This window comes from Desmodus rotundus, chromosome 3 (genome assembly GCF_022682495.2).
Source record: "Desmodus rotundus isolate HL8 chromosome 3, HLdesRot8A.1, whole genome shotgun sequence".
NCBI classification, from domain to species: Eukaryota; Metazoa; Chordata; class Mammalia; order Chiroptera; family Phyllostomidae; genus Desmodus; species Desmodus rotundus.
The window spans coordinates 64915339-64939722 of record NC_071389.1 but is presented as its reverse complement, the minus strand read 5'-3'; the positions used below and the strand labels follow the sequence as shown (position 1 = coordinate 64939722).

General features: G+C 40.2%; 1 protein-coding gene across 4 annotated transcripts in view; it reads left to right on the top strand.

Moving 5' to 3' along the window:
• KYAT3 (kynurenine aminotransferase 3) overlaps positions 1-18458 on the top strand; it is a 53359-nt gene extending 34901 nt beyond the window's left edge. For all 4 annotated transcript variants that reach the window (XM_053920294.1, XM_053920293.1, XM_053920297.1 and 1 more), the window contains exons 8-13: positions 2712-2788; positions 3761-3850; positions 9319-9505; positions 13362-13438; positions 13707-13793; positions 18054-18458. In XM_053920294.1, coding sequence (XP_053776269.1) covers positions 2712-2788; positions 3761-3850; positions 9319-9505; positions 13362-13438; positions 13707-13793; positions 18054-18116 — 581 coding nt within the window. In that variant the 3' untranslated portion in view covers positions 18117-18458. The remainder of the gene's footprint in view (positions 1-2711; positions 2789-3760; positions 3851-9318; positions 9506-13361; positions 13439-13706; positions 13794-18053) is intronic.
• Positions 18459-24384: the final 5926 nt, after the last annotated feature.

Sequence of the window (24384 nt, the reverse complement as noted above, 5' to 3'; positions counted from 1 at the left end):
TGATTCCAATGCTATCTCCAAGTTTCAGTAAAAAAGCATTTAGTCAACAAAAGAAACCTGTCTTATGGAAGAGGTTTCTAATACACTGATATTTGTATGCTAATCCATTGATTTTGGAAAATTAGTATGAAATTCTTTGTAAGCTGTTAATCTTCTCAGCTTATATCCACTTTTATATTGCTAAAATAGCCATCAAAAAATTGCTCTTTCTTAAAATATTAAATTAGATTTGATAGTTCATGCATGAAACCTACATTTGACATGAGTACTTCTAATTTCTTTCATATGTAACTTATGCTGAAAACATGTTAGGGTTATATTAGTTTCTCTGGGTAATTTTTATTTTCAAAGATTTTACTTCCAAATATTGTTCTTATTAGTAGGCCTTTCTGAGTTTAGATGTATATTATTACTCTGAAGGGAGTGATACTCTGCATTATACAGAGTCAAACAGGAGAGTGGCACGCGGGTCGTGGTGTTCTTTTGGAACACTTTGGAAGTCTAGAAATGTCTCAAAACTTGAAGGGATATAATTATCTATATCAAGTATTAGAATATTCCTTTTTCTAATGGACCTTCTGAATATTTTCCCCATTTATCTTTTCATTTTTGTTATACTGCACCAAGAATATAATTATAACTTCTTTGATTTATACAGTTTTTCTACCTTTACAAATAGTGGCAGGTGTTTCCTGATAGACTGAGATTATGTATACATTCGTTTTGGAAATTTCTTTAGCTACCTTATATTTTAGTAAGCACTTTACTTGCTTGTCAGAAGATTACTTTAAGAAAACAGCTTGCCCCCTCTCCCAGTATTTATTTTTTTGTGTACCAACACTCTTAGAATGATACAAGAGCATTTCTTTTATCTATTGTACCTCCAAAAAACAAGTGAAAAACTTGTGGGATTGCATGCAAAGAACTTCACAACTAAGTTGTGTGAGGAATCCAAAAGGCAGTGTTGTATGTAGCATTCTCAGAAGATGACAGGGAAACAATGTACTACTGTCCAGCAAAATATACAAACTCTTGCATTTTATACCTCCAAGACTGTTTTATGCCTTCCCTTTGCCCCAAATTTACCTTTCTTTCCCCTTCCCTGCCTGGCAGACATCTCCCAAGTCTGTTCAAGCATCATTGGCTACAGAGAGCCACCCACCCCTAACACCTTCCACCTTGCATAATACTCCGTGCCAGTTGCTATTACAGTGTTGCACTGTATCACAAGTGTTGCCTTACTCATCTCCCACCCCCACTAGACATTAGATATGAACTGTATCTTTCTCATCTTTGTTTCCTCTAGGCTTAGCTTAGTCCCTGTTGCCTGATCGTTACTGATAAAAATTTAACGAGTGTATGAGTAAATGATTTTATTAAAGATACAAATCAACTTGAAAGCTTTAACAGTTGTTTGTCATTATTCATGGAATCCATATTTGTGAATACACCTACCCACTAAAATATATTTGTAACCCCAAAATCATTAGAGTGCTTCTTTCTCAGACATGTGCAGAGGGGTGAAAAATTGATCGCCTGATATGCATGTTCCCAGTTGAGGTCAACAAGGCAGCCCTCTGCCTTCCTGCTTCAGCTCATACTATAAGCAAGTGTCCTTTTAATGGTGACTTTGCTGTTTAGAGTGTCTCTATGTGTAAGGCTGAAGTACTATCTGATGTTTCTAAGTGCAGGAAAACTGTTGTACATTACAGAGAAAATACTTGGCATTAGATAAGCCCCACAAAGGCACAAGTTCTAGTGCTATTGGCCATGGGGATCCTAGGGACTGACATGTAAAAGGTGTGGAGCTTCTTTTGGGGTGAAAAAGAGTTCTAAAGTTGATTGTGGTGATGGTTGCCCAACTCCGTGGGTATACGAAAAGCATTGCTTTGTACACTTTAAATGAATGAATTATATGATGGGGGATTTATATCTCAATAAAGATGGTAGCAGAACATATATGCACACACATGCACAGGCACACACAGATTGCTGGCCCCCACCTCCTGAGTTCTTGACTCAGTAGGTCTGTGATGCAGTCCAAGAATTCACCTTTCTTATAAGTTCCCCAGTGTACACCCCAGTATTGCTGGTGTAGGCCAGGACGGAGGTGAGCTAAATAATAGCCAGAATCACAACAAAACATGCCACAGAATGCTTGCCTTGACCACCCAGCCACTACTAGCACTGAGCGCTGGGTGCCACCACACTGAGCACTGCCCACCCGGAGCACTGCCTACTGGCACCTCTGCCACTCCTGCCCCTGGAAATAATGTTGCTACTTAACATTATTCAATACATTACCTATTATTTGGGGGGGAGTATTACAGTGTTTACAAATATTGCAGCATTTTCAACTATGCTTGAGTTAAAGTAACATTATCTTTTTAAAAACCTATTGAAGCCCTGCGTGGTGTGGCTCAGTGGATTGAGTGCCAGCCTGAGTCTCTGGTTCCATTCCCAGTTGGGGCACATGCCTGAGTTGTGGGCCAGGTCCCCAGGTAGGGGCATGCGAGAGGCAACCAACTGATGTTTCTCTCCCTCTATTTGTCCCTCCCTTCCTGTCTCTCTGAAAATAAATAAAATCTTATTTTAAAAACCTATTGAAATGACGTTACTGATTACACTATGATACATTTATGTTTTTAGATTATACCAAATGTAGATTGATTGAAAGCAATTATTTAACTTTTTTTTTTTTGGCTGTTCAGCCACTTTGCCAGGTATGTGGGAGAGAACAATAACCGTGGGAAGTGCTGGGAAGACTTTCAATGTGACTGGCTGGAAGGTAAGAGAATAATTTAATTGCTTAAAAACATGCGTGTAACTTATTTCTTGTAGAGTTTTTTTATTTAAATGCACATATATTTAGTTTATACTTACCGGTCATTTGCTTATTATTTACTCATTCCACTTTCATGTTGGCCTTTATTTTCACTGAGAATTAATCATTCCTTTTAAAGTAAGAAAATTTTACTTATAAAATTTTTCATTTTATAAGTAACCAACTAATAACACCTTTTTTGCAAAGAATGTTCAGATTGCTGCCCATTAGTATAAAAGGAGAACAAATAATAAAAGCAGTGTTTGGCACTTACACTGTGTGCCAGGTTTAGTGCTGTACCTGGGCCGGTTCCTTGCATCCTCATAACCACACTAGGAGGTGGGTAGAATATGTCATCTTCATTTTCCAGACAGTAAAACTAAAAGACAGAGAATTTAGGGAACTTGCCTCAGGTCACACTGCTGCTAAGTTCAAGGCAGGGAACACAGGCTGGCGTCTAAGTCCTTGCATATAACCAGTGCGCTCTGGCCCATGATTTATCTAGTTGAAAACTCGATTATCTTCACATCTCGCCTTCTAACCATGGCTGAGAAGCGGGGATTATCAAAAATGATGCCTGCAGAGCCATAATGGGAGATCCCTCAGGCCCTCATGCAGAGTTACTTTAATCTAGAGGTAATTCAAACAAGCTTTGCTGCCATTTCTCAGAGCTTCAGAGCATCAGAAACAGCGAACTAACAGAGAAGAAGATAATGATTGCAGGTACTGGTTACCTTCTGGGAGCAGAGTTTAGTGACTCCAATTAGCAACTTTTACAGAAAAAGAAGTGTTGAAATAATTCTAAAACTGAACTCCTTTCATAATGTGAACACTTTAGAATTGAATATATTTAATAATTGCATTAAGCTTACATACTCTAACAGATTTGGTACATACGATTAGATTGAAATTTGCTTTTATCTTTTTCTTCTTCAGCTTGGCTGGTCCATTGGTCCTAATCACTTAATAAAACATTTACAGACAGTTCAACAAAACAGCATTTATGCCTGTGCAACTCCTTTACAGGTAGGTGTTACAGTGACTTGGGGTTGGGGCGTGGTCTTCCGGTGAATATGTTATGTTTATATTGTGCGTTTGAGTTGCCTTGGTTCTTTCCTTCACCCCGTCGTTGAGTAGGGCCTCTAGTATAATTTGGGAATTTAGGAGCAGACACATAGTCATTGGTATTAAGAATAGTTTGTTGGGTTTTTTAAAATATTAATACATCAGGTTTGGGGAGAACCAAGATGGCGGCGTAGGTAGACACACTGCGCCTCCTCACACAACCAGAACTGACAGAAAATCGAACGGCAAGGAAGTCCGACACCAAGGAAATAAAAAATAAACATTCATCCAGACCGGTAGGAAGGGCGGAGACGGGCACCGGGGAGGAGAGGACTCGCGTGGCTGTGGCGGGACTGAGACTGGTGGAGTGTGGGACAAACGGGGCAGGCAGTCTGACCAATAGCAGACCCTGCATCCCCACATTCGCGCACAGATAAACTGGACAAACGGTGGGGAGCAAAGCAGACCGAGCAACCCAGGGCTCCAGGCGGGGAAATAAAGCCTCAAACCTCTGATTGAAAACGCCCGCGGGGGTTGGAGCGGCAGCAGGAGAGACTCCCAGCCTCACAGGAGAGGTTGTTGGAGAGACCCACAGGGGCCTAGGGCGTGCACAAGCCCACCCACTCGGGAACCAGCACCAGAGTGGCCCAGTTTGATTGTGGGTAGCAGAATGAAAGATTGAAATCTGGAGGAGAGTGAAGCGGGCGCCACTGCTCCCTCTCGGCTCCTCCCCCACATACAGCATCACAGCACAGTGACCAGCGTCACCCTGCCCCGGGGAACACCTAAGGCTCCGCCCCTTAAAGTAACAGATGCACCAAGACCAAAAAAAAAAAAAATGGCCCAAATGACAGAACACTTCAAAGCTCCAGAAAAAATACAACTAAGTGAGGAAGAGATAGCCAACCTATCGGATGCATAGTTCAAAACACTGGTTATCAAGATGCTCACAGAATTGATTGAATCTGTTCGAAAACCAGATGAAAAAATGAAGCCTATGCTAAGAGAAACAAAGGAAAATGTACAGGGAACCAATAGTGATGCGAAGGAAACTGGGACTCAAATCAACGGAGTGGACCAGAAGGAAGAAAGAAACATCCAACCAGAAAAGAATGAAGAAACAAGAACTCGGAAAAATGAGGAGAGGCTAAGGAACCTCCAGGACATCTTGAAATGTTCCAACATCCTCATCATAGGGGTACCAGAAGGAGAACAGGGAGAGCAACAAATTGAAAACTTATTTGAACAAATAATGAAGGAGAACTTCCCTCATCTGACAAAGGAAATAGAAGTCCAGGAAGCTCAGAGAGTCCCAAAGAAGCTAGACCCAAGGAGGAACACACCAAGGCACATCATAATTACATTACCTAAGATGAAACAGAAGGAGAGAATCTTAGAAGCAGCAAGAGAAAAGGAGACAGTTACCTACAAAGGACTTCCCATAAGACTGTCAGCTGATTGCTCCAAAGAGACCTTACAGGCAAGAAGGGGCTGGAAAGAAGTATTCCAAGTCATGAAAGGCAAGGGCCTACATCCAAGATTACTGTATCCAGCAAAGCTATCATTTAGAATGGAAGGGAAGATAAAGTGCTTCTCAGATAAGGTCAAGTTAAAGAAGTTCATCATCACCAAGCCCTTATTATATGAAATGTTAAAGGGATTTACCTAAGAAAAAGAAGATAAAAAATAGGAACAGTAAAAATGACAGCAAACTCACAGTTATTAACAACCACACCTAAAACAAAAACAAGAGCAAACTAGGCAAACAACTAGAACAGGAACAGAACCATAGAGATGGAGATCACATGGAGGGTTATCAATAGGGGATTGGGAGGGGGAGAGGGGGGGAAAGGTACAGAGAATAAGTAGCATAAATGATAGGAGGAAAATAGACAGGGGGAGGGTAAGAATAGTGTAGGAAATGTAGAAGCCAAAGAACTTACAAGTATGACCCATGGACATGAACTATAGGGGGGGAATGTGGGAGGGAGGGGGTGGGCAGGATGGAGTGGAGTGGGGGGGGAATGGGACAACTGTAATAGCATAATCAATAAATATTTTTTAAAAAGTAAAAAAAAAAAAAATACATCAGGTTTAACTCGGAACACTCCTGCTTTGCTGGCGGGGTTACAAAGTACCGTAGTCTCCAGAGCACAGTGGCAGCACCAAGCCAAATGAGTGATGTCGCGTCCTGAGAAGCAGCACTCTCTCCTGGGAATTTGCTCTGTAACTACCATCTGTACGTGGGTAAGCCCTGTGTGGACGGCCATTTATTGCAGGAGAGAAGGGAAAGTTATTTGCCATCACCAGGCAGTTGGTTTAAGTAAACCATGATCTATGTAAACATTTAAATAGTGTAGGACTGTATCAGCGTCCTGTTTCTCTGTAACACATTACCGCAAACTTAATGGCTTAAAACAACACAAATTTTGTATCTTACAGTTGCAGGGCTCAGCAGTTAGTTGGAAGGTGTTTGGCAGGGCTGAAAGCAGGTGCCAGCATTGCCGCGGCCCTTCTGGATGCTCCAAGGTGGATCCGGTGCTGGGCTTGCCCAGCTTCCGGGGGCTGCCTGCGGCCCCTGCTTGTGTCGGCGCACACCCTCCTGCCCCCGCTTTCCCTTCGAAGAATCCTTGTCGTCGCATTAGGCCCCAGATATTCCGAAATGATCTCCCCATCTCCAGATCCTTAACTTAAACCCTGTTTACACAGTTTGCTTTACCAGACAAGGTAACGCATTGACAGGGTGGTCTGGGTATTAAGACGTGGGCATCTCTAGGGGCCGTTATTCTAATACCGTGGCTGTTTAAAAATTAAAAGTAGAGAAAGGGGAATAGTGAGGAAGCTCTACAATTACTGATATGAAAAAATTTCCAGAATATAATGTAAAGTACAAAAGCAAGATACGGAATGGTGTATATTTATGCTACATGCTGTATAAGAAAGGGGAAAACTATTTGCTTATATGTTCTTAAAGGATCCTTGGAAGGATCCAAAATGAAACTAGTAAAAGTGGCTATTTGTAGGAGTAAGGGGAACAGGTGAACTTAATGGATAGGGACAGGGGTGGGTGAAAGAATTTTTAATGTGTATTTTTCTATATTTCTCTTTTTAAAAATATTTATACAATACTGTCACTCTATGAATAATCAGAACACTGAAAAAATTTATTTTTCTGAAAGCAGTTAAAAGGCCAGAGAATGAAATATGTAGTCAGTCTAAAGTAATACCACAATAAAGGGCTAGTTCTGACAGTTGCTTTTATTAAATAGTATTAAACTCATTTTATCCTCTGAAAATAAATCCATTCTCTTATTCAGCCAATATTCCCTGAGTATGGAAGACAAGCAGATAAAGATTCCTGCCCTCATGGACCTCATAGCACAATGGGGAGGCACAGATAATAAACAAATAAATATTTTAATAATATAATATTTCAGATGTTGATAGATGCAATGGAGAAAAATAAGCGAAGAGGGAAGATATAAAGTGCTAAGGAGGAAACATGCCCCGTTAAGTGTAAGCGCGAAGGCCCGGGGGAGGGCAGCCTGGTTGTGCACATCGGTGAAAAGCGCTGCGGCTGCAACAGGATGACGGGGGAGAGGAGCAGGAGGAAGTCAGTCAGAGAGGCAGCTGGAGGCCGGAGGAAGACGGGGCGTGTTTGTCTGGGTGAAGGCAGAGTGAGGTAGGAAGCCACTGGAGTTCAGAGCCCAGGAGTGACATGTTCTAGGTTGTGTTGTCAAAGGGACTCCGGCTGCTGGGTTGAGTGAGAAGAATGTTGAAGTGATGCAGCAGAGAGAGAGCGATGGACTGAACCAGTATGGGGATGGTAGAAGTGGTGAAAAGTGACTGGGTTCTGAATATATTTTGAAGGTGGGTGCTGATGGATTACATGTGGGTTATGAGAAAAAGAGAAGAGCCTAGCACAGTTCTACAGTGAGGACATATGTTTGTGTCTCCTGGGCTTTGAATTTTCTAGGGTAGTATCGCTTGCTGTAGGGCATATACGTTACTAAGGAAAAGAAAGATTCGGCTGAGAACCGGGAACACCTTTTTGAGAACCATCTTACTCTCCATTGCAGCTAAGTGGCCTGTTTTTTTTTTCATGCCTTCAGACAACCATGTTTGGAAACTGGCCCGAGTTTCCAGCGGAACCACAGATTCCTAGGCTGAAACAACCTATGCTTATTTAGCCAAGGTTTCTTTTTAGTACCAGAGAGTGACTGCTGTTAACCCGTTTTTTCCTGCCGAACTCTCAGCATGCAGTCTTCTCCGACTTAGCCCTTCCCTGTCTCTCGGTGTTGTGTTCCTCCATGCTCTTTCCTGCTGCCCACCTGCAGCCACACCAGACCTCTCTCATTCTTCCAGAGAAACAAATTACATCCTGCTTTGTTCATGTGGTTGTTTTCTGCCTCATCCCTCCCCCTGCCCTCACCAATACACACTAATCGGAGGCTTCGTGAAGGCGAAGACCACGTTTATGTTATCATTACAGCGCCAGCATTTATCACAGTGCTGGCTTTAACATACTCAGTTCATTTACTAGGTAATTGAATGTATCCTCTACTTCTTGAGATCTCTTGATTGTGATTAATCTCCTTAAAATTTGGCCACTTTGCTCTGCTTTTCGATCTCCTAACTATCCCAAGTTCTCGGTTGGTTGCTTGGATCTCCTGGTTGCTCTGAGAACCAGTATTTCTAAGTTGTGCCAGCTGACACTTGCCCACCACGCTTCCGTGCTCCTGCTTGGGTAGGTCCGTGTTCTTTTTGTGTGCCCTGATTTAAACATGTTTGCCTGTTCGTGACCTATTGCTCTCTCGGACACCTGCCTAATAACTCTGGCTTTTCTCTGGCCCAACTTCACCCTTGTCTTCCAACTTTCCTGAAGAAAGATAGAGAAGTCACTTGCGTGCCCCAGAAACTTATTTCTAATACCTATGGCACTTAGGCCCTCTTCCTGGAACATAAATGATTAGAACAGGGGTTTGCACACCTGTCAGCAGTGACACAAAGGGTCGGTTTTCATTTCCACTACGTCCTCCAGGGCAATGGGAAAGGCTGGCCAGTTCCTCATTTCTCTTGTCGTCTTTTAGTCTTAGGTCTCACAGTCATTCCACAGCTCACCTCAGTGCAAAATAACATGACGTCGTTTCACTTCCAAGTGTGTCATCTGTACATAATACCTCGTTTTCAATTTGAATTTTCATGGCTTATTCTCAGTTCTTCACATTGCATTTAATCTTTGACTTGCAACTGATTCCTCCATTAATCTGTAGGGTTTAACCTAGGTTCATAGGAATTCAACTGTAATTCCCTGAATGACTGTTTTGCCAATAATACTGTTACCCGGTGTTTGTTTATTATACCAATAAACTCAGTAATAAATAACATTTCCATATTTCCTTTTCACGTTTTTTAATCTTAAAATACAGGAAGCCTTGGCTCAAGCATTTTGGATTGAAATCAAGCGCATGGGTGAGCCAGAGTGTTACTTTAATTCGTTGCCAAAGGAGTTAGAAGTAAAAAGAGATCGGATGGTACATTTACTGGAAAGTGTTGGCCTGAAACCCATAGTCCCTGAAGGGGGCTACTTCATCATTGCTGATGTGTCTTCGCTAGGTTTGTAAAGGCTTTTATTATTTCAAATACATGGAAACTTAATGTGTGAAGTTCTGTCAGAATTGTGGAGAAAAAATGGTGTCGAAGCCATATCAGCATTTTATCTATGAAACAATGGATTTTCACAATGTCAGTGTTTTCCTACAGTCATCTGGACTTTCCAGTCCTTGACCCGAATTGTGAGTGCTGTTCCACAGTTATGGAGCGAGTTGTTTTAGGTGTTCTACTAACCATAGACCTTGCCGTCGTCTTGTTCTAGTGTGTGACTTACTACCCAGCTTCATGAAATAATATAGGTGCCCCGTGTCCCTTTGAGTAAAATTTTAGTTTTCTTTTTACTGGAGAAAAATAAGATTTCTAGACAGTCAATGCCATCTGGGATTATCTGCCACTTTGGAATACACTGAAGTGAACTAGAGAAGGAAAATCATATTTATTGAGGGTCTACTACATGCCTATCACTTTCAAACACCCTTTTGAAGAAGGCATTATTAGCTCCATTTTTAAAAACATGAAGACTTAGAAAGTTTTAAATAACTTGCCTGAAGTCACACAGCTAGATTCCAAATGATTTTGTTTCCAAAAAGCAACGGTCCATTATATTCCCCGAAGCTGACGTGCCATACAAATCTAAAGTTAGAAACATGCTAACATTTTATATGTCACTTATTTTTCTTAAAAAACTATAATGTTAGTAATAGTCAATTTAAAAGCATAATGTATTCAGACAGAAATTATAGCCATTCTAAATCCTTTTAAATGTTGTAAGGTTTTTTTTTCAATGAAGCTATATGCCACTGAACTCAAAAGCCTTTTGTTTATACCAAATTTTATAAAGCTGGAAAATCTTGATTTTATAATAAAACAATGATTATTATTATTTCTTCATTTGTTGGGAAAGAAGCAGAGGCCATGGTGACCAGAGATTCTTGCTGTCTTATTGCCAGAGAGCTGTAGTTGTCAGGCTCCTAAGCTTTGTTTTTATGTAAAACCCCTTACAATGTTGTATACTCTGAGGTTTGGAAATTGGTTTCTTCCCATTGGGTCTAAATGTGCAGCTTATTTCATGAAAGGATAAAAAGGAATAGCACAGTTTTCATTACTTGCATTTTTGCTTTTTAATTGGAAATCCAAAAGATTTTCAACATGAATTATTTTGTTTAAAAGAAATCGATTTATACTTTATCTGCTCTCCAAAAGAATTTGAGCTAACTCACATTAAAAGTCTTTCATGCAATAATATATAAATAGGAATGTTTATAATAGAAAATCATTATTACATAGGATGGGGAGGAAGCAAATATTTCAGTCACATAGGTTCATTTAGTATAGTAATTAGCATTAACTTGGCAAAGGCAAAGAGAAAACTAGAATTAGTTACATAATTGTTGAATAAAAGGAAGCCGAACAGCTTTTTAGATAAGAATAATTCTTCCCTGGAACCCAACTTTTCCAGATAGTAAATTCTAAAAGGAATTTATCACATTGTGACATTAAACATCAAAAGGACGATGATGCAACTTTTGCTTGGAGTATTGCATTAAGCTCTTAAATAGTTTCCCATTTTATCTTTAGTCAATCTGTCCTGCGAGCAATACTAGTTTAGGTCTTAGATCTTGAAATAGTGTGGTTGTACTAAGAACAAAAAGGATTTGGTTTAGAAAATGTTTTGTATTAATGGAAAGAAGATAATTCCCTTTTTATCATCCTCCTTCACCTGTGGGAGAAAATGTAATGTCTCTAAGACTCTTCTACATATGAAGACAAGTTCATTTCATTTTACTTTTTCATCTGCTCAGACTAATTTGAATGTAAAAATTCTTCCATGTACTAGAGGTTGGCCCTCCATTTGCTAAAGACAAAGGGAAGCAACAAACTCATTTGATGGTAGCTTGAAAATAATAACAAAGTTCAAAGTTAATGAACATAGTATATAGTTACTTCTCTTTAAAATGCATAGCGGTGGCTGATTAATATTTGTGGGCATTTATGATACAGTCAGTATTATGCTAAGAGCTTTATGAATGTTACATTCTCACTAAAGCCCTATGAAATATAATAGTGTCATTACATCCTCATTGGTAGGTGAGAAAGTTGAGAGAATCAGCTAATAAGTAGCAGAGCTGGGCTCTGAACTCAGAGATCCACGTCCTAACCAGGGAACGTGTCTTTGTTCTGCCATACTCAGCAACTGCCTAGACCAGTGAGTTTCATCCTAGAACTAAAAGAGGAAACATTTGATTAGAAGACAAGATAACAAATAAGGAGAGTGTTACAGTTGTTTTAGTGAGATAATAAGGTCCAAAATTATGGAGGAGATAGGGGGAATACAACAGCCAATTTTGACTTCTTAGGTTACTTAAATACCCTAATGCTATATAATAATATCTTTCAAACTTAAACCTTTAGTAAATATTTTACTTAGTTTCTTTTAGCATCTCTGACTCAGGTATTCAAAAGAAATAGATTTGAACTTTCTTATAACTATAAAATCTTTAGAATTGTATTTATTCTCTTCTTTCCTTTTAAGGACCATAGCAATAAATTCACCTTTTCTAAGCTTTATAAGAATAAGTGAGAAGTACAGCTAGTGTCAATGACAGTCAGTTAAAATCCTCCTTTTCTAACTCTGTTGCAACCACGCCTTCCCTGGGTTACCCTGGAAGACACTACTTTTGTGTCTTGTCGCAAGGAGTCTTCACGTAATGTATGGTTAGACTCTAACTTTTCAAAGTGATCATTTTTGTTAGAGCCAAACCCGAATTAAATACACGTACATATACATACTGTGAAATATCTTGAAATAGTAATTTAACTTCCTCATCTATAAAGTGAAGATTATAGCTACCTCATAGAATTGTGGGACGAATAAATGAGCAAATCATGTAACATGCTTAGCAAATAGTAAGTGCTCAATAAGTGGTAGCATAGTATTAGTAGTATCATATGGAATTCTTACATTCTTAAAGCACAAGGGAGGTTGGAAATAAAAATCATTAAATAAATACATAGTAAGATTTTTTTTAAATATAGGTAAAACTTTCTTCAAGGTTTTTACACCATTAATTTGAAGAGACCCAGCAATATTTGGCAAATAAAAGAAACAAATAACTGTCTATATCTGCTTTAAGCAAAAATTTCATTGATGACAGTAACCGTCAATCTTAGTAGCTTTGGGCCATGCAAAAAGATCTAAGTGTGCATGTCAATAAAGTTGAAACAATATGAAATCTAGGTTGCTGAAGCTGAATGCCAGAGAAATATCTAGTCCAGACCTTAAAGCAAGATTGGAGCAAGAGACAAAAAGAGGAATATATATTTGAAGATTTCCCCCAAATTTAACATTTTTAAAGCATAATATATGGAAGAAAGAGGTAAACAATAAGAATATCACTTGGAAGACCTACACAGACACTTTCCTTTTATAAATAAAGAGTAATATTAATTCGTTCAACAAGCATGCTTTTTATTCCTTGTGTGCTAGACGCTGACCTTGGAGTTGGGGATAATGATAGATGGCAATACAGACACTTCACCTTGTGGGTGAGATTTTGGACATATAGGTGTTCCTAATGAATACTCTTTAGATACCCTTTCCTTAATAATGATCATAGAGTCTTGTGTTATTTGTAGATGGAAAGACGACACTCTTCTTTCCTTTTCCTGCTCTCTTCCAGTGCTAAGAGGTGTATAAGTGCATCCGTAATACCTCGCTTCCCACCCCGCCATGTGCAATATGAGACTCCAGCAGAGTTTTTGAATATCTTCCAAGGAAACTTTGAATTTTGACAGGTTTAAGTGAAATACATATTGCCCCAGATGTAATACATAGGTTATCTAATCTTCATTGTTTCAGATGCAGACCTCTCTGATATGAAGAACAGTGATGAGCCTTATGACTATAAATTTGTGAAGTGGATGACGAAAAATAAGGTAATGTTTATTGGCCCTTACAACATTGTGCTGTGTCTTATAGTTAATTTATGAAGGAAAGCTGCTGACATGCTGTGAACAATGTGAACTGTTGCTTTGTTACATGACAGTCCATTTGGCTATTGGGAGGATTTTAACATAATTTCTGAGGGCAGGAGAATTGTTGTGAATACTTAGAAGTATCCATTTTTTCTAATGTTTATGGTCCTAAAATTAGTGTTTAAAGTATAAGTACTTTTCTTATTTTACCTTCCTGTTTACTTTTTAGAAACTGTCAGCCATCCCAGTTTCAGCTTTCTGTAACAAAGAGACCAAATTACAGTTCGAGAAGTTTGTGCGATTTTGCTTCATTAAGGTAAGTTTTATGTTCTACTAAAAAACACACTTATAATGTTCTTCCTCCTTATTTATAAATTACCATCATTACTATTGCTAGACATGATGTGCTCATAAACAGTTTTTAAATTTTGTCTTGCTGCCATGATATTAACTGTCTACCAGAACAAGAGTTGAGTTTACAACGTAATCAGACCTCTTACCCTGTAACAATACAATGTCAGGCATGCAATCAAAAATTACTAGACATGTGAAGATACAGGAAATTGTGACCCGCACTGGCTGGGTGGCTTAATTGGTTGGAGCATTGTCCTGTACATCAAAAAGGTTGTCGTGTCGATCCCCGGTCAAGATGTGTATGATAGCAATCAGTCAGTGTTTCTCTTTCTCTCTCTCTCTTTCTCCCTCTCAAATCAATTTTAAAAATATCCTCGGTGGGTAAGGACTGAAAAAAGAAATTGTGACCTTTATTGTAGGAAAAAAGCAGTCAATAGAAACAGATTTCATATGACTCAAATGTCAAAATTATCAGAAAAGGACTTTAAAACAGATATTATAAATAGGTTCAAGCAGTTAAAGGAAAATATAGGCATAATGAGTGAGCATATTAAAACTATTTTAAAAAATCAAGTGGAAATTTGAGAACTGAAAGGTGATAACTGATGTGAAAATGTATGTGGCTTAACATACACAGTACTGAGGGTGACGGGAATAAAGGGTCCACTTGAATATACATCCATAGAAATTATCCAGTCTGAAGAACAGAGGGAAAAATGATTTTTAAAAACTGAACAGAGCCTCAGATCTACGAGGCAATATCAAGTGACAATGTACATGTAATCGGAGTCCAAGAAAAAGAAGAGAAAATGTAGCAGAAAATATCTTTTAAGAAATTATAGACAAAATTTTCCCAGATATGGTGTAAAGCAACTTATAGATCTAAAAGTTTAGTGAACCACAACAGTATTTAAAAAAAAAAAAAACCCACACTGAGACACACCATAATCAAACTGCTGAAAATCAAATATAATGATAAGATTTTGAAAGCAGACAAAGAAAAGCAATACTTCACATGTACAGGAGCAGATATGAGTGTTAGATAACTTTTTATTGGAAACAACAGAGACTAGAATACAATGAAATGACATCTTCAAAATGGTGCAATGAAAAATAGACCAGCCCAGAATTCTATATCTAGGAAAGTATCCATTAAAACTGAAAATGATGTATACATCACTGATATATGAAAGCTAAAAGAATTTATCATCAGATCTGTCAAGAAATCTGAATGTACTATTGCCATTTTTAGTGTAATTGCTACTGAAACAATCATTCTGACGTCAAGACGCTCTCTATACTAACACATTCACCTGTAAAGCTGGTCAGATTGATGTAAACATTGTTTCTAACTTTTAGAAACAACCTATGGACTATGAAGGACTTACCCATAATAGAATATAAATGTTAATAACCTAACAATGTCAACATTTAATTGACTGGAGTGCAGTCAACTAAAGAAAGGGTAAGGCTGTTAAAATTCTCATCTTACACTGGATCTAGAAATAGAGGTATATTATATGAATACAAATAAAAGTAATAGGAGGGAAAAAAATAACATTAGACTTCCAGTTTTAAAATGATAACACCCAGCTCTTCTTTTCTCTCTTCATGGAAATTATTTTTATTTTTTTAAATATTTTATTTATTTATTTTTAGAGAGAGGGGAAAGGAGGGAGAAAAAGAGGGAGAGAAACATCAATGTGTGATTGCCTCTCATGCGCCCCCTATTGGGGACCTTGCCTACAACCCAGGCATGTGCCCTGACTGGGAATCGAACCAGCGATCCTTTGGTTTACAGGCTGGCGCTCAGTCCACTGAGCCACACCAGCCAGGGCATGGAAATTATTTTTAGAAAACAACTAGGACAATGCAAAACAACTTCACAAATTCCTCATTATGATAAAGAGTTGCCAAAAACAGTGAAGGTAATGCTAGAGAGAAGACACCTAGAAAGGCTCCTGTTTCTACATCTTCAAATTACAGACAGAGCCATCAGGTTGCATACTCGTTCGAACAGCAGGGACAGTAAGTGCGCTGGCAGGGAGAGCTTCTGCAGACCCATGTGGCATCGTGGAAGAGGCGGGGTGGAAACATATAGGCATGCCATCTAGGACCTATGTGAGGCAGGATGAAAAAGAGGTTCTGATTGGGCTATAAATTTGCTTATTCATCCTTGTTATTTTGGCTAAAAGTTGTTTTGAGACAATGTGGAAGAGATAACATTAAATTGGAGGCAGCCAATTAACTTAGTTGAGAAGAAATAAAGCCTAAAAGAACTCTACATCAATCTTGTTACATTTCATGTGAATGTAGGAGAATTTCTGCTCTCTTCTAGTGCTAGTCTGGCTCCTCCAGAGATTTGAAAAGTTCAGGGAAGATAGACTAAGATAACATAAGAAAATGAAATGGTAGCTGTCAGAGCTCAGATAAAAAAATTCAAGGAAAAAAAATAAAGCTATTGGTAGTTTATACTGAGATTGGATACAGCCCAAAGAACACTAATTACTTCTGTAAGCACATTAAGGATAGAAAAGAGTGAGCAAAAAGAAGTGAAAAAGAACAAAGAATTTTAAAATATTTGAAAAATGTTATGTGGCAAACAAATAAAACAGGTAGTCACTGAAAAAAAGCAGAACAGATGGAACGAGGAAAGAATTTTATAGCTTTGTTTCAAAACATAAACAAATCTAAAAATTGGAAAAAAATGCCTTATCTGAGGAAAAATTATCATAGAACAATTAACACTGAGATATACCTTGTTTAATATATTGGACTTTAGGGGTAACGAAATGATTCTTTGACATCTGGACAAAAAGGTCAAGGCCTCCATGGGGCAGGATGCTTGCACCCATGTGGACTCACCTCCTTTACACCAACATTTAACATCGGAAGATGGTGGGGCAGCGCTGAGAAGTCCCTAGGGAAAGTTGACATGACTGGAAAGACTAAAAATGAAAGGATGGCAAAACACACCAAGAAAATGGAAATTAAAAAAACAGATTGTTAAGTTCCATAAGACACTTTCATAGATTGAGAGTGGGAATATAATGTGTACTCTTTGATTTGTCTCTGCATTTATATATTAATTTGATTGCTTTCCTTTTGGAGGTCTGCCTTTGCATTTGTACTTTGGAAGTTCTTTTTACTTGAGATCATATATTGAGAGTAGGATGAACGTAGAGAGTATTATGCTGAGTGAAATAAGTCAGAGAAAGACAAATACCATACGATTTCACTTATATGTGGAATCTAAAGAGCAAAGTGTGCAAACAAAACAGAAACAGACTCACAGATATAGAGAACAGAGGGATGGTTGCCACAGGGGAGGGTGGTTTGGGGGACTGGGTGAAAAAGGCGAAGGGATTGAGAAGTACAGATTGGTAGTTACAAAATACTCATGGGGATGTACGGTACAGTATAGTATAGGAAATACATCAATAATACTGTAGTAACTATGTTTGGTGCCAGGTGGGTACTGCAACATCAAGGAGTATACTTTGTATATGATTGTCCAGCCACTGTGCTGTACACCTGAAACTAATACAAAGTAGTATTGAATGGAAACTGCAATTGAAATTTTTTAAATGATTTTAATCTATTTAAAAAAGTTGTAGATTTCTATATCAGGATTGTAGCAATAAAGTTGTAAATTTCTATATCAGGATTGTAGCAATAAAGTGCCCAGAACTGGCAGCCAGTATTGTAAAACCGTATGAGGTAGTGATTGGCATCTCACTTCTCTAGTTCCTCTACTGTTGAATTCTTGTGAGGTTCGTTCACTTTTCTAGCCAGATAGCAATGGGATATAGCATTACAACAATCGGTGTGTTTGATTTGCTACTGGGCTCCTTAAAGAGCTTGGGACCTGTGTACTCGGCCACCAAAGCGAGGGAAGTCACCACAGATGACATTTCCTGGCTTTGCCAGTGCTCCTGCTGGGGTGATGGCTTAAAACGGGCAAGGCTTCCAGTGACTCCATTGTCTGGGAAGGCACGCCCCTTAAAGAATGCTCTGGGGCTCTGTCATGCGCAGAGGCCAAGGTCATGCTGGAGCTCCCCTGGGTCCGGCTCAAGGTACCAAGCCTTGAGGAGCCCTGGGCTCCCAAATCACTGCATGACTCTTCCTGATAAACTGACTCTGGTATACTTTTTATATTTAAACCTTTACTTCATCTTGATTTATTTTTATGTGTAACAATGGTTATTTCATTTATTTACAGAAAGACAGTACACTGGATGCTGCTGAAGAAATCATCAAGGCGTGGAGCAGACAGACGTCTTGATAAATGCAAACGGCTTTAGTGTTTCTGTTAAATGGCCTAGTACGGAGCTGGTATTAGTACTGCCACTCACCGAACTGTGAAAAGCAAATATTTCAGTACAAATGAAGTTTCAAGAAATATTTCCATTGATTTTCCAAATAGGTTAATCCCTAACAATGTTTGGGAGATCTGGTTGTTGGGGTTTTTTTTTCAGTTGAGCTGTATTAAAACACCTTCCACTAGTGTTTTATGAGGATCAATCTAGCATTTGGATAGAACTATGAGATGCTGGTCTATGCCTAACCTCTCTGTGCTTCAGTTTCCTCATCATAAAAGGGGAATAAAAACAGCACCTGCTTTATATGAAGATGTGAGTTGTGTGTGAGAATGAAATAGACTGAATGATGGAAAGCCTGGCAAACAAACACTCAATTAATTTAACTAATTTTACTTCTTCACCACCTGTAAAAACCCTTCTCCAGTTACATCCTCCCTGACTCCATATTTTGTCTTTATCTACCCACCCATAGTTCCTTCCTTCATTTACTAATGACTTCGAATTTTGCTCACAGTTTGGCCTCTGTGCCAAGTACTGCCATTAGCTGGGATGGCTTCAAGGTCCACGCGGATTACCTAGGCTTTTGGTACTGTGAGCTCCTCATCTCTGGTGGCGTTCACCTCCAGTTCAGCCACCCACTGCCTTGGCTACACCCTGAAGCTTTCATCATCCTAGGCGGTCCTACCTTGGGGATAATAAATTAGTCATCTCACACTGTAACCTCCTCTCTACAATATTTTTGTTCAATCTATGTACCTCTCCTTTCCCCCTCTCAAAGTATCACTTCTTTAAACTCAATATAATTTCAAATCTATTATTTCTCAAAAAATGGTCTATGGCCCTCTTACATTATAATCTACTAGGATCCTTGTTGAAAATATATTCCAGTCTTCACCTGAGACCTACTGAATAATTATTTCAGAATCTGGCCCTTTCCAGATGATTCTCATATCTACTAAAGTTCGATAACTGCTTCTGTAGTCCGTAGAATGCTCTATTTTATTCCGTTCAGTCCCCGTATATCTTTGCTCCCTTTGTCACCAGCTCCGATGTTATCCTCTGCCATTTGGGCTGCTGAGAGTGCCGCTGTAGCACAAGGCAGCACTGGGCAGGTTCTAACAACCGTGAATGCACACCGTTGATGCTGGCTTGACTTAACTCTTTGTAATCCCCTATGAGCTTTCTCTACTTTTTACTGTAGCAGCGATTTCTCATATTCTCCCATTCTCCATAATAAAAATATCCAACCTTATCCATTCTAACACCTCAAAGCCTGCCACCACCAGTATAATTAAGTGATGTCATCTCCCACTTTGGTGAAAAACAAAGCAAAATTCAAAAAAAAAACCCAAAACAAGCAACCAGAACAGCAATATCAACAGGGGTCCTAAGGATGAGTTTTGACACGTACATCAGCATCCATCCTTTTTTCATTTTCTCCTGGGGTTGGGGACTGAGTCGGGACGGTGGATGGTTGAACAGTATCAGGCTCAGCCATCCAAAAGAAGGCCAGAACCTCAAGAGCCAACTATTACATAGCGATACAAATCCCATGCACATTTTTTAATTTATCCTGTCCACTCTAGCTGGGGACTTGATAAAATGTTTATTCTTTTTGGCCTTAGACTAGCCCAGTGCCATTCCCACTGCCTGTGCTCCGGATCCCATTTCTTCCCACATTCTTGAGAACCTGGTTCAGCCCGTTCGCCTGTGTCATCAGCCTCTACTGGCTCTCTTCCGGAGCAGCGAGACATGTCCACACCTTCCTCGTAGAACATTCTCTCCCTGATGTTATCTGCTGCCCTATTATCTCTTCTTCTTCAGGGCAAAAGTTTTTCTTTTTTCTCTCTCCCTCCCTGCCTCCCTCCACCCTTCCTTTGTTCCTCCCTTTAATAAATATTCCCGGAAATCCTCCTATGTGCCAGGCACTGTTTTAGGAACTGTATATGCCCTTAGGATATATCAGGGAACAAAGAAAGATCTCTGTCTTCTAGGGCTTCTGTTCATGGGAGAGACACTAACTAAATCACTAATATAATGAGATATATTGTATGTAAAATGTATACATGGTAATTTGTGAAGAGGTAAAACAGGATAGAGGGGAATGAAAGTGTTAGGGGAGCAAATTGGAATTTTAAACAGTGCTCAGTGTCTCATGGAGGGACTTGGAAGCAGACTTAGAGGAGGGGAGGGAGGGAGCCTTGTGAAGATCTTGGGGAGGAACATTTCAGGGAGAAAGGACAGCCAGTGCCAAAGCTCTAAGAGGAGGGGCCTGGCATGTTTGGTGAGTACCAGGAGTCCAGCGAGGCTGGATGGAATAACCAAGGGACAGAGCAGGAGGTATCAGATCAGGGAAGTAACACAGGACCTCAAGAACGAGTGTCAGGATAATGGTTTGATCGGAGAATCAGGGTGCCGTACCATCCATACTTTTATCAAATATGTAAGATAATATTTTTGCAGCATGGTTTATAATGATTCCATGCTGGGGACAACCAAAGTGTCCATCACCGATACTGACCTACAATGACCAACACTGGTCATTGAAGCCTCACATGCAAGACCAGACCCTGGGGCTCTGAAGGTTCTGTGCCTACTGGAGTGAAGGCTTCTTTCCATGTTTTGGCCCAACAGTCATGCCTATAACTCGTCCGTAGGGAGTTCCATGTCTGGGTGGACCAAGAGAGAGGTTACCATCCTTTTCACATGGTTGGCATGAGGAAACTGACTTGGAAAAAGAGGAAGGCATGCATTTTAAATAGGGGTGTGTGGGTAAACAGTGCAGTATTAGACCAAGGAATATTTTACAGTCTGGCTTAACATCTCTTGAACTTTAGGGGCCACAGCCAGACCTGAGGCTTCCAAATGCCTCAGTAGATATCGAGGCTCATCTCTGGTTAGAGACAGTATAATTACTACAGTGGGAAACCCAAAGGGGTTGTACAGAGGGCTCTGAAGAAACTTAAGACTCCGAACATAGTATCAGCTCTGCGTGATATGCCCAGCTCACACCTAGCTCCTATGTCCGTGTCTTGGACTGGTTCTGGTGATCACTGGTGGTGCTACTGCTGCCCAAAGTACTTGGCCTTCCAATTTTTAAATCTCACCTTTGCACTCATCTAGGTTTAAGGTCCTAGCCTCTTTGAACATTGGGTAATTTGTCTTCTTAAAAGACACTTCAACCTTATCTTCCTCTTTCCTGCTTTTGAGAATACATTTCTCGAGATTTCTTCTTGAAGGAATCCCAAGTCCTTGAGGTTCTTGCATCTAAGGATCACTCTGGTTGTTACATTGAACATAAACTGTAGAGGCAGCAAAGGTTAAAGTATGGAGACCTATTATGGTAATTCAGGTAAAGGATCAGTGGTGGCAGTGGAAGTTGAAGAAATAGATCTGGATATATTTTAAAGGCAGAATGAACAGAGTTTGCTAACAGAGGTTATAAGGGGCTTGAGAAAAAGGCTCAAGAGAGTCCAGTTCTGGCCCAAGCAACTGGAAGGATTGAGTGCCATCACTGAAGTCATCAAGAGGCGGGAGGAGCAGGCTTGCGGAAGATCAGGAGGCCAGTTTTGAACACATTGAGTTTGAGATGCCCATTTATCTTATAGACTGGACAGTCAAGGATGGAGTTTAGGAAAGAGCCTGGATATATACACATTTGAGAGTCTGTGGCATATTATGACAGTTACAGACATGAGATGATAAGATACCAAATATGTCAGTATTCACAGCAAGAAGAAGACTAGTGACAGCTCTGGGTTTTTGGAAAGTTTTAATGCAAAGTGGAGGAAATCTTGAAAGAGTTTTCCCCGTGTGATGATTCTGCTTTCCCTTTCTCTCTCTCTCTCTCTCTCTCTCACACACACACACACTCAAACACACATACATACACTCACTCCTCGCTTACCCTCAACCAGTCTACAATCTGGATTCCACATCCAATTGCAAGTTCTCTCATGATCTGCACATTCCTAGATTTACAGGTACCTTTTCAGTCCCTCTGACTCCAGCTCTCCATCTTTACCACTGCAGTCCATTCTGGCCTTCTTCAACCTGGTCCTTTCTTGCTCCCATGATACTGCACATCTGCGAATTCCCTCCCACCTCTCCGGCTGCTCCTTTTTCGCCTGCGTTGCCTGTTCCTTAAATACTGGTATTTTGTCTTTCTCACTAAATAACTTAAACTTCAGTCTGTGCTCATGACTCCTAAATCTCTTATCAGCCGAGTCCTGCCTATTGAATTCCAGGCCCACATATCCAACACCCCGTTTGGCATCTCGTGTGGACATTTCACAGGCAAACCGTATCTAGTATCTAGTCTTGTCTCCTCACGTCGGAATGGCGCCACCAGTCCAGTTGTTCAGGTCAGAAAATCTCCAAGTCATTCTTAACTTTTCTCCCACATCCCAAATATCTAAGTATCCTAAACATCAGTTCTAAATATCTCTTGAATTAATTGCTTCTCTCCACCCCAACTGCACCACTCTGGTACGAGTCAATATTATCTCTCAACTAGATCACCAGCCAACGTCCTAACAGTTCTCCCTGCCTTGCTCTTTGCAACCTGCATCTCTGTAGACCTAACGAGCCACAGAAAATGTGACATGATCATGTTACATACATTAGTTAGGAACATTCACGTTGCAGGTTACAGAAAGCCTAGCCCATGTGGGTTTAAGTCAAATAAAAAGGAATTGTCTGTTCCCACTGGAGACTTTAGAAGTAGTTAGTTCTGTTATCGCTCGATCCTGGACTCAGGTTATATGTCACCAAGCTTCATCTAGCAGTTCTGTCTCCTTCGAGTCAGCTTTAGCTACAGGTCGTCCCCTCCTGTGATAGCAACGTGGCAGCAGCAGTTTTTAAGCGTCCGATAGCAAATCCAGCGAAAGAGGGTACGTTCTCTCCCCAAGCTCCAGCAAATGGCATAGCGTGTCTTACTGGCCCATTCCTGAGCTACCTGCTGCGGCCAAGGAGGCTGGACGTGTGAAAGAACTTCTGCAAGGTCAACTGACCCAAACCGCACTGGTTGAAAGAAGGGACAGAGTGAAGAAGGGATGAGCGAACATCTTAGGTGACTTAAAACCCTTTCGTTACTCTCCACCACTGGTCACGTGAAGGCTGGTCTCCTCAGCGGGGCCTACAATGCCTACCTGACCTGGACTATCTTACTTCTCCGGTCTCGTCTCTCCCAGTCATTGTTTTCCCACTCAAATGTGTAGCCACAGCAAACTTACTTTATTCGCTGAGCCCTTTTCTCTCTGCCTCTGAGCGCACATGGTTTCCTGACATTCAAGCACACTGAATTTAGGCGGTTTACTCCGGGGGCTCAGTTTTATGTGCCAGCGGGGCCTCAGTGTCCAGATATGGGGTCAAACATTGTTCTGGCTGTTTCAGGGTATTTTTGGATGAGATTAACATTTAAATTGGTAGACTACAGGTAAAGCATATCGCCCTTCAGAAGGTGGGTGGGCCTCAGGCAGTCAGTTGAAGGTCTTGATAGACCAAAGACTGACCTCCCCCGGGCGGGAGGGAGTTCGGCCAGCAGGCTGACTTCAGACCTGAACTGCGACATTGTCTCTCCCTGGATTTCCAGCCTGCAGACCTTGCCGAGTTTGGACTCGCCAACCTCCGTAACCCTGGGAGCCCATTTCTTAAATGTCTCTCTGCATACACACGGAAGCATACCCTTGGTTGTTTCTCTGGAGAGCTCTCACTAATGCAGGTGGACTAGCAAAAAATGGTGAGAAGTTATCTACAAGTTCCCTAAGGTATGAAAGAAGTCCTTCTATGACATTATACTGAACGATGATGACATAAGGACTGCACACAGTAAACGACGAAGTTTTGAAGATTTTTAATAGAAGATAGGGAGTAAGGCAAACACTGTGGTTTGGGTCTCCAAGAGTCAACAATACCCGCCTTTTCCTTCCACCAGTTCTACTCTGGAGGCTAAAAAGCCCCAATACCCTCCTGCTCAGCTTCTCTTTCAACTAGTCAAAAATGTTGGGGAAGAACTTCCCTAAATGGAGAAAGATAAAAGGCAAAGTTAGCCTGAAACTTTTTTGTCTTTTTCTCAACTAGAATAAGAATGAAGGCCCATGTAATAAGGAAGGCAGAGCTGAAGAATGGAAAGAGACCGAGACCCTGGAAGCAATTTGGAGCCACTGTAGCTAACCCCGGAATCTGTAATGCAGAAGAAAAATAAGCCCCTATTTATTTAAGTCATTGTAA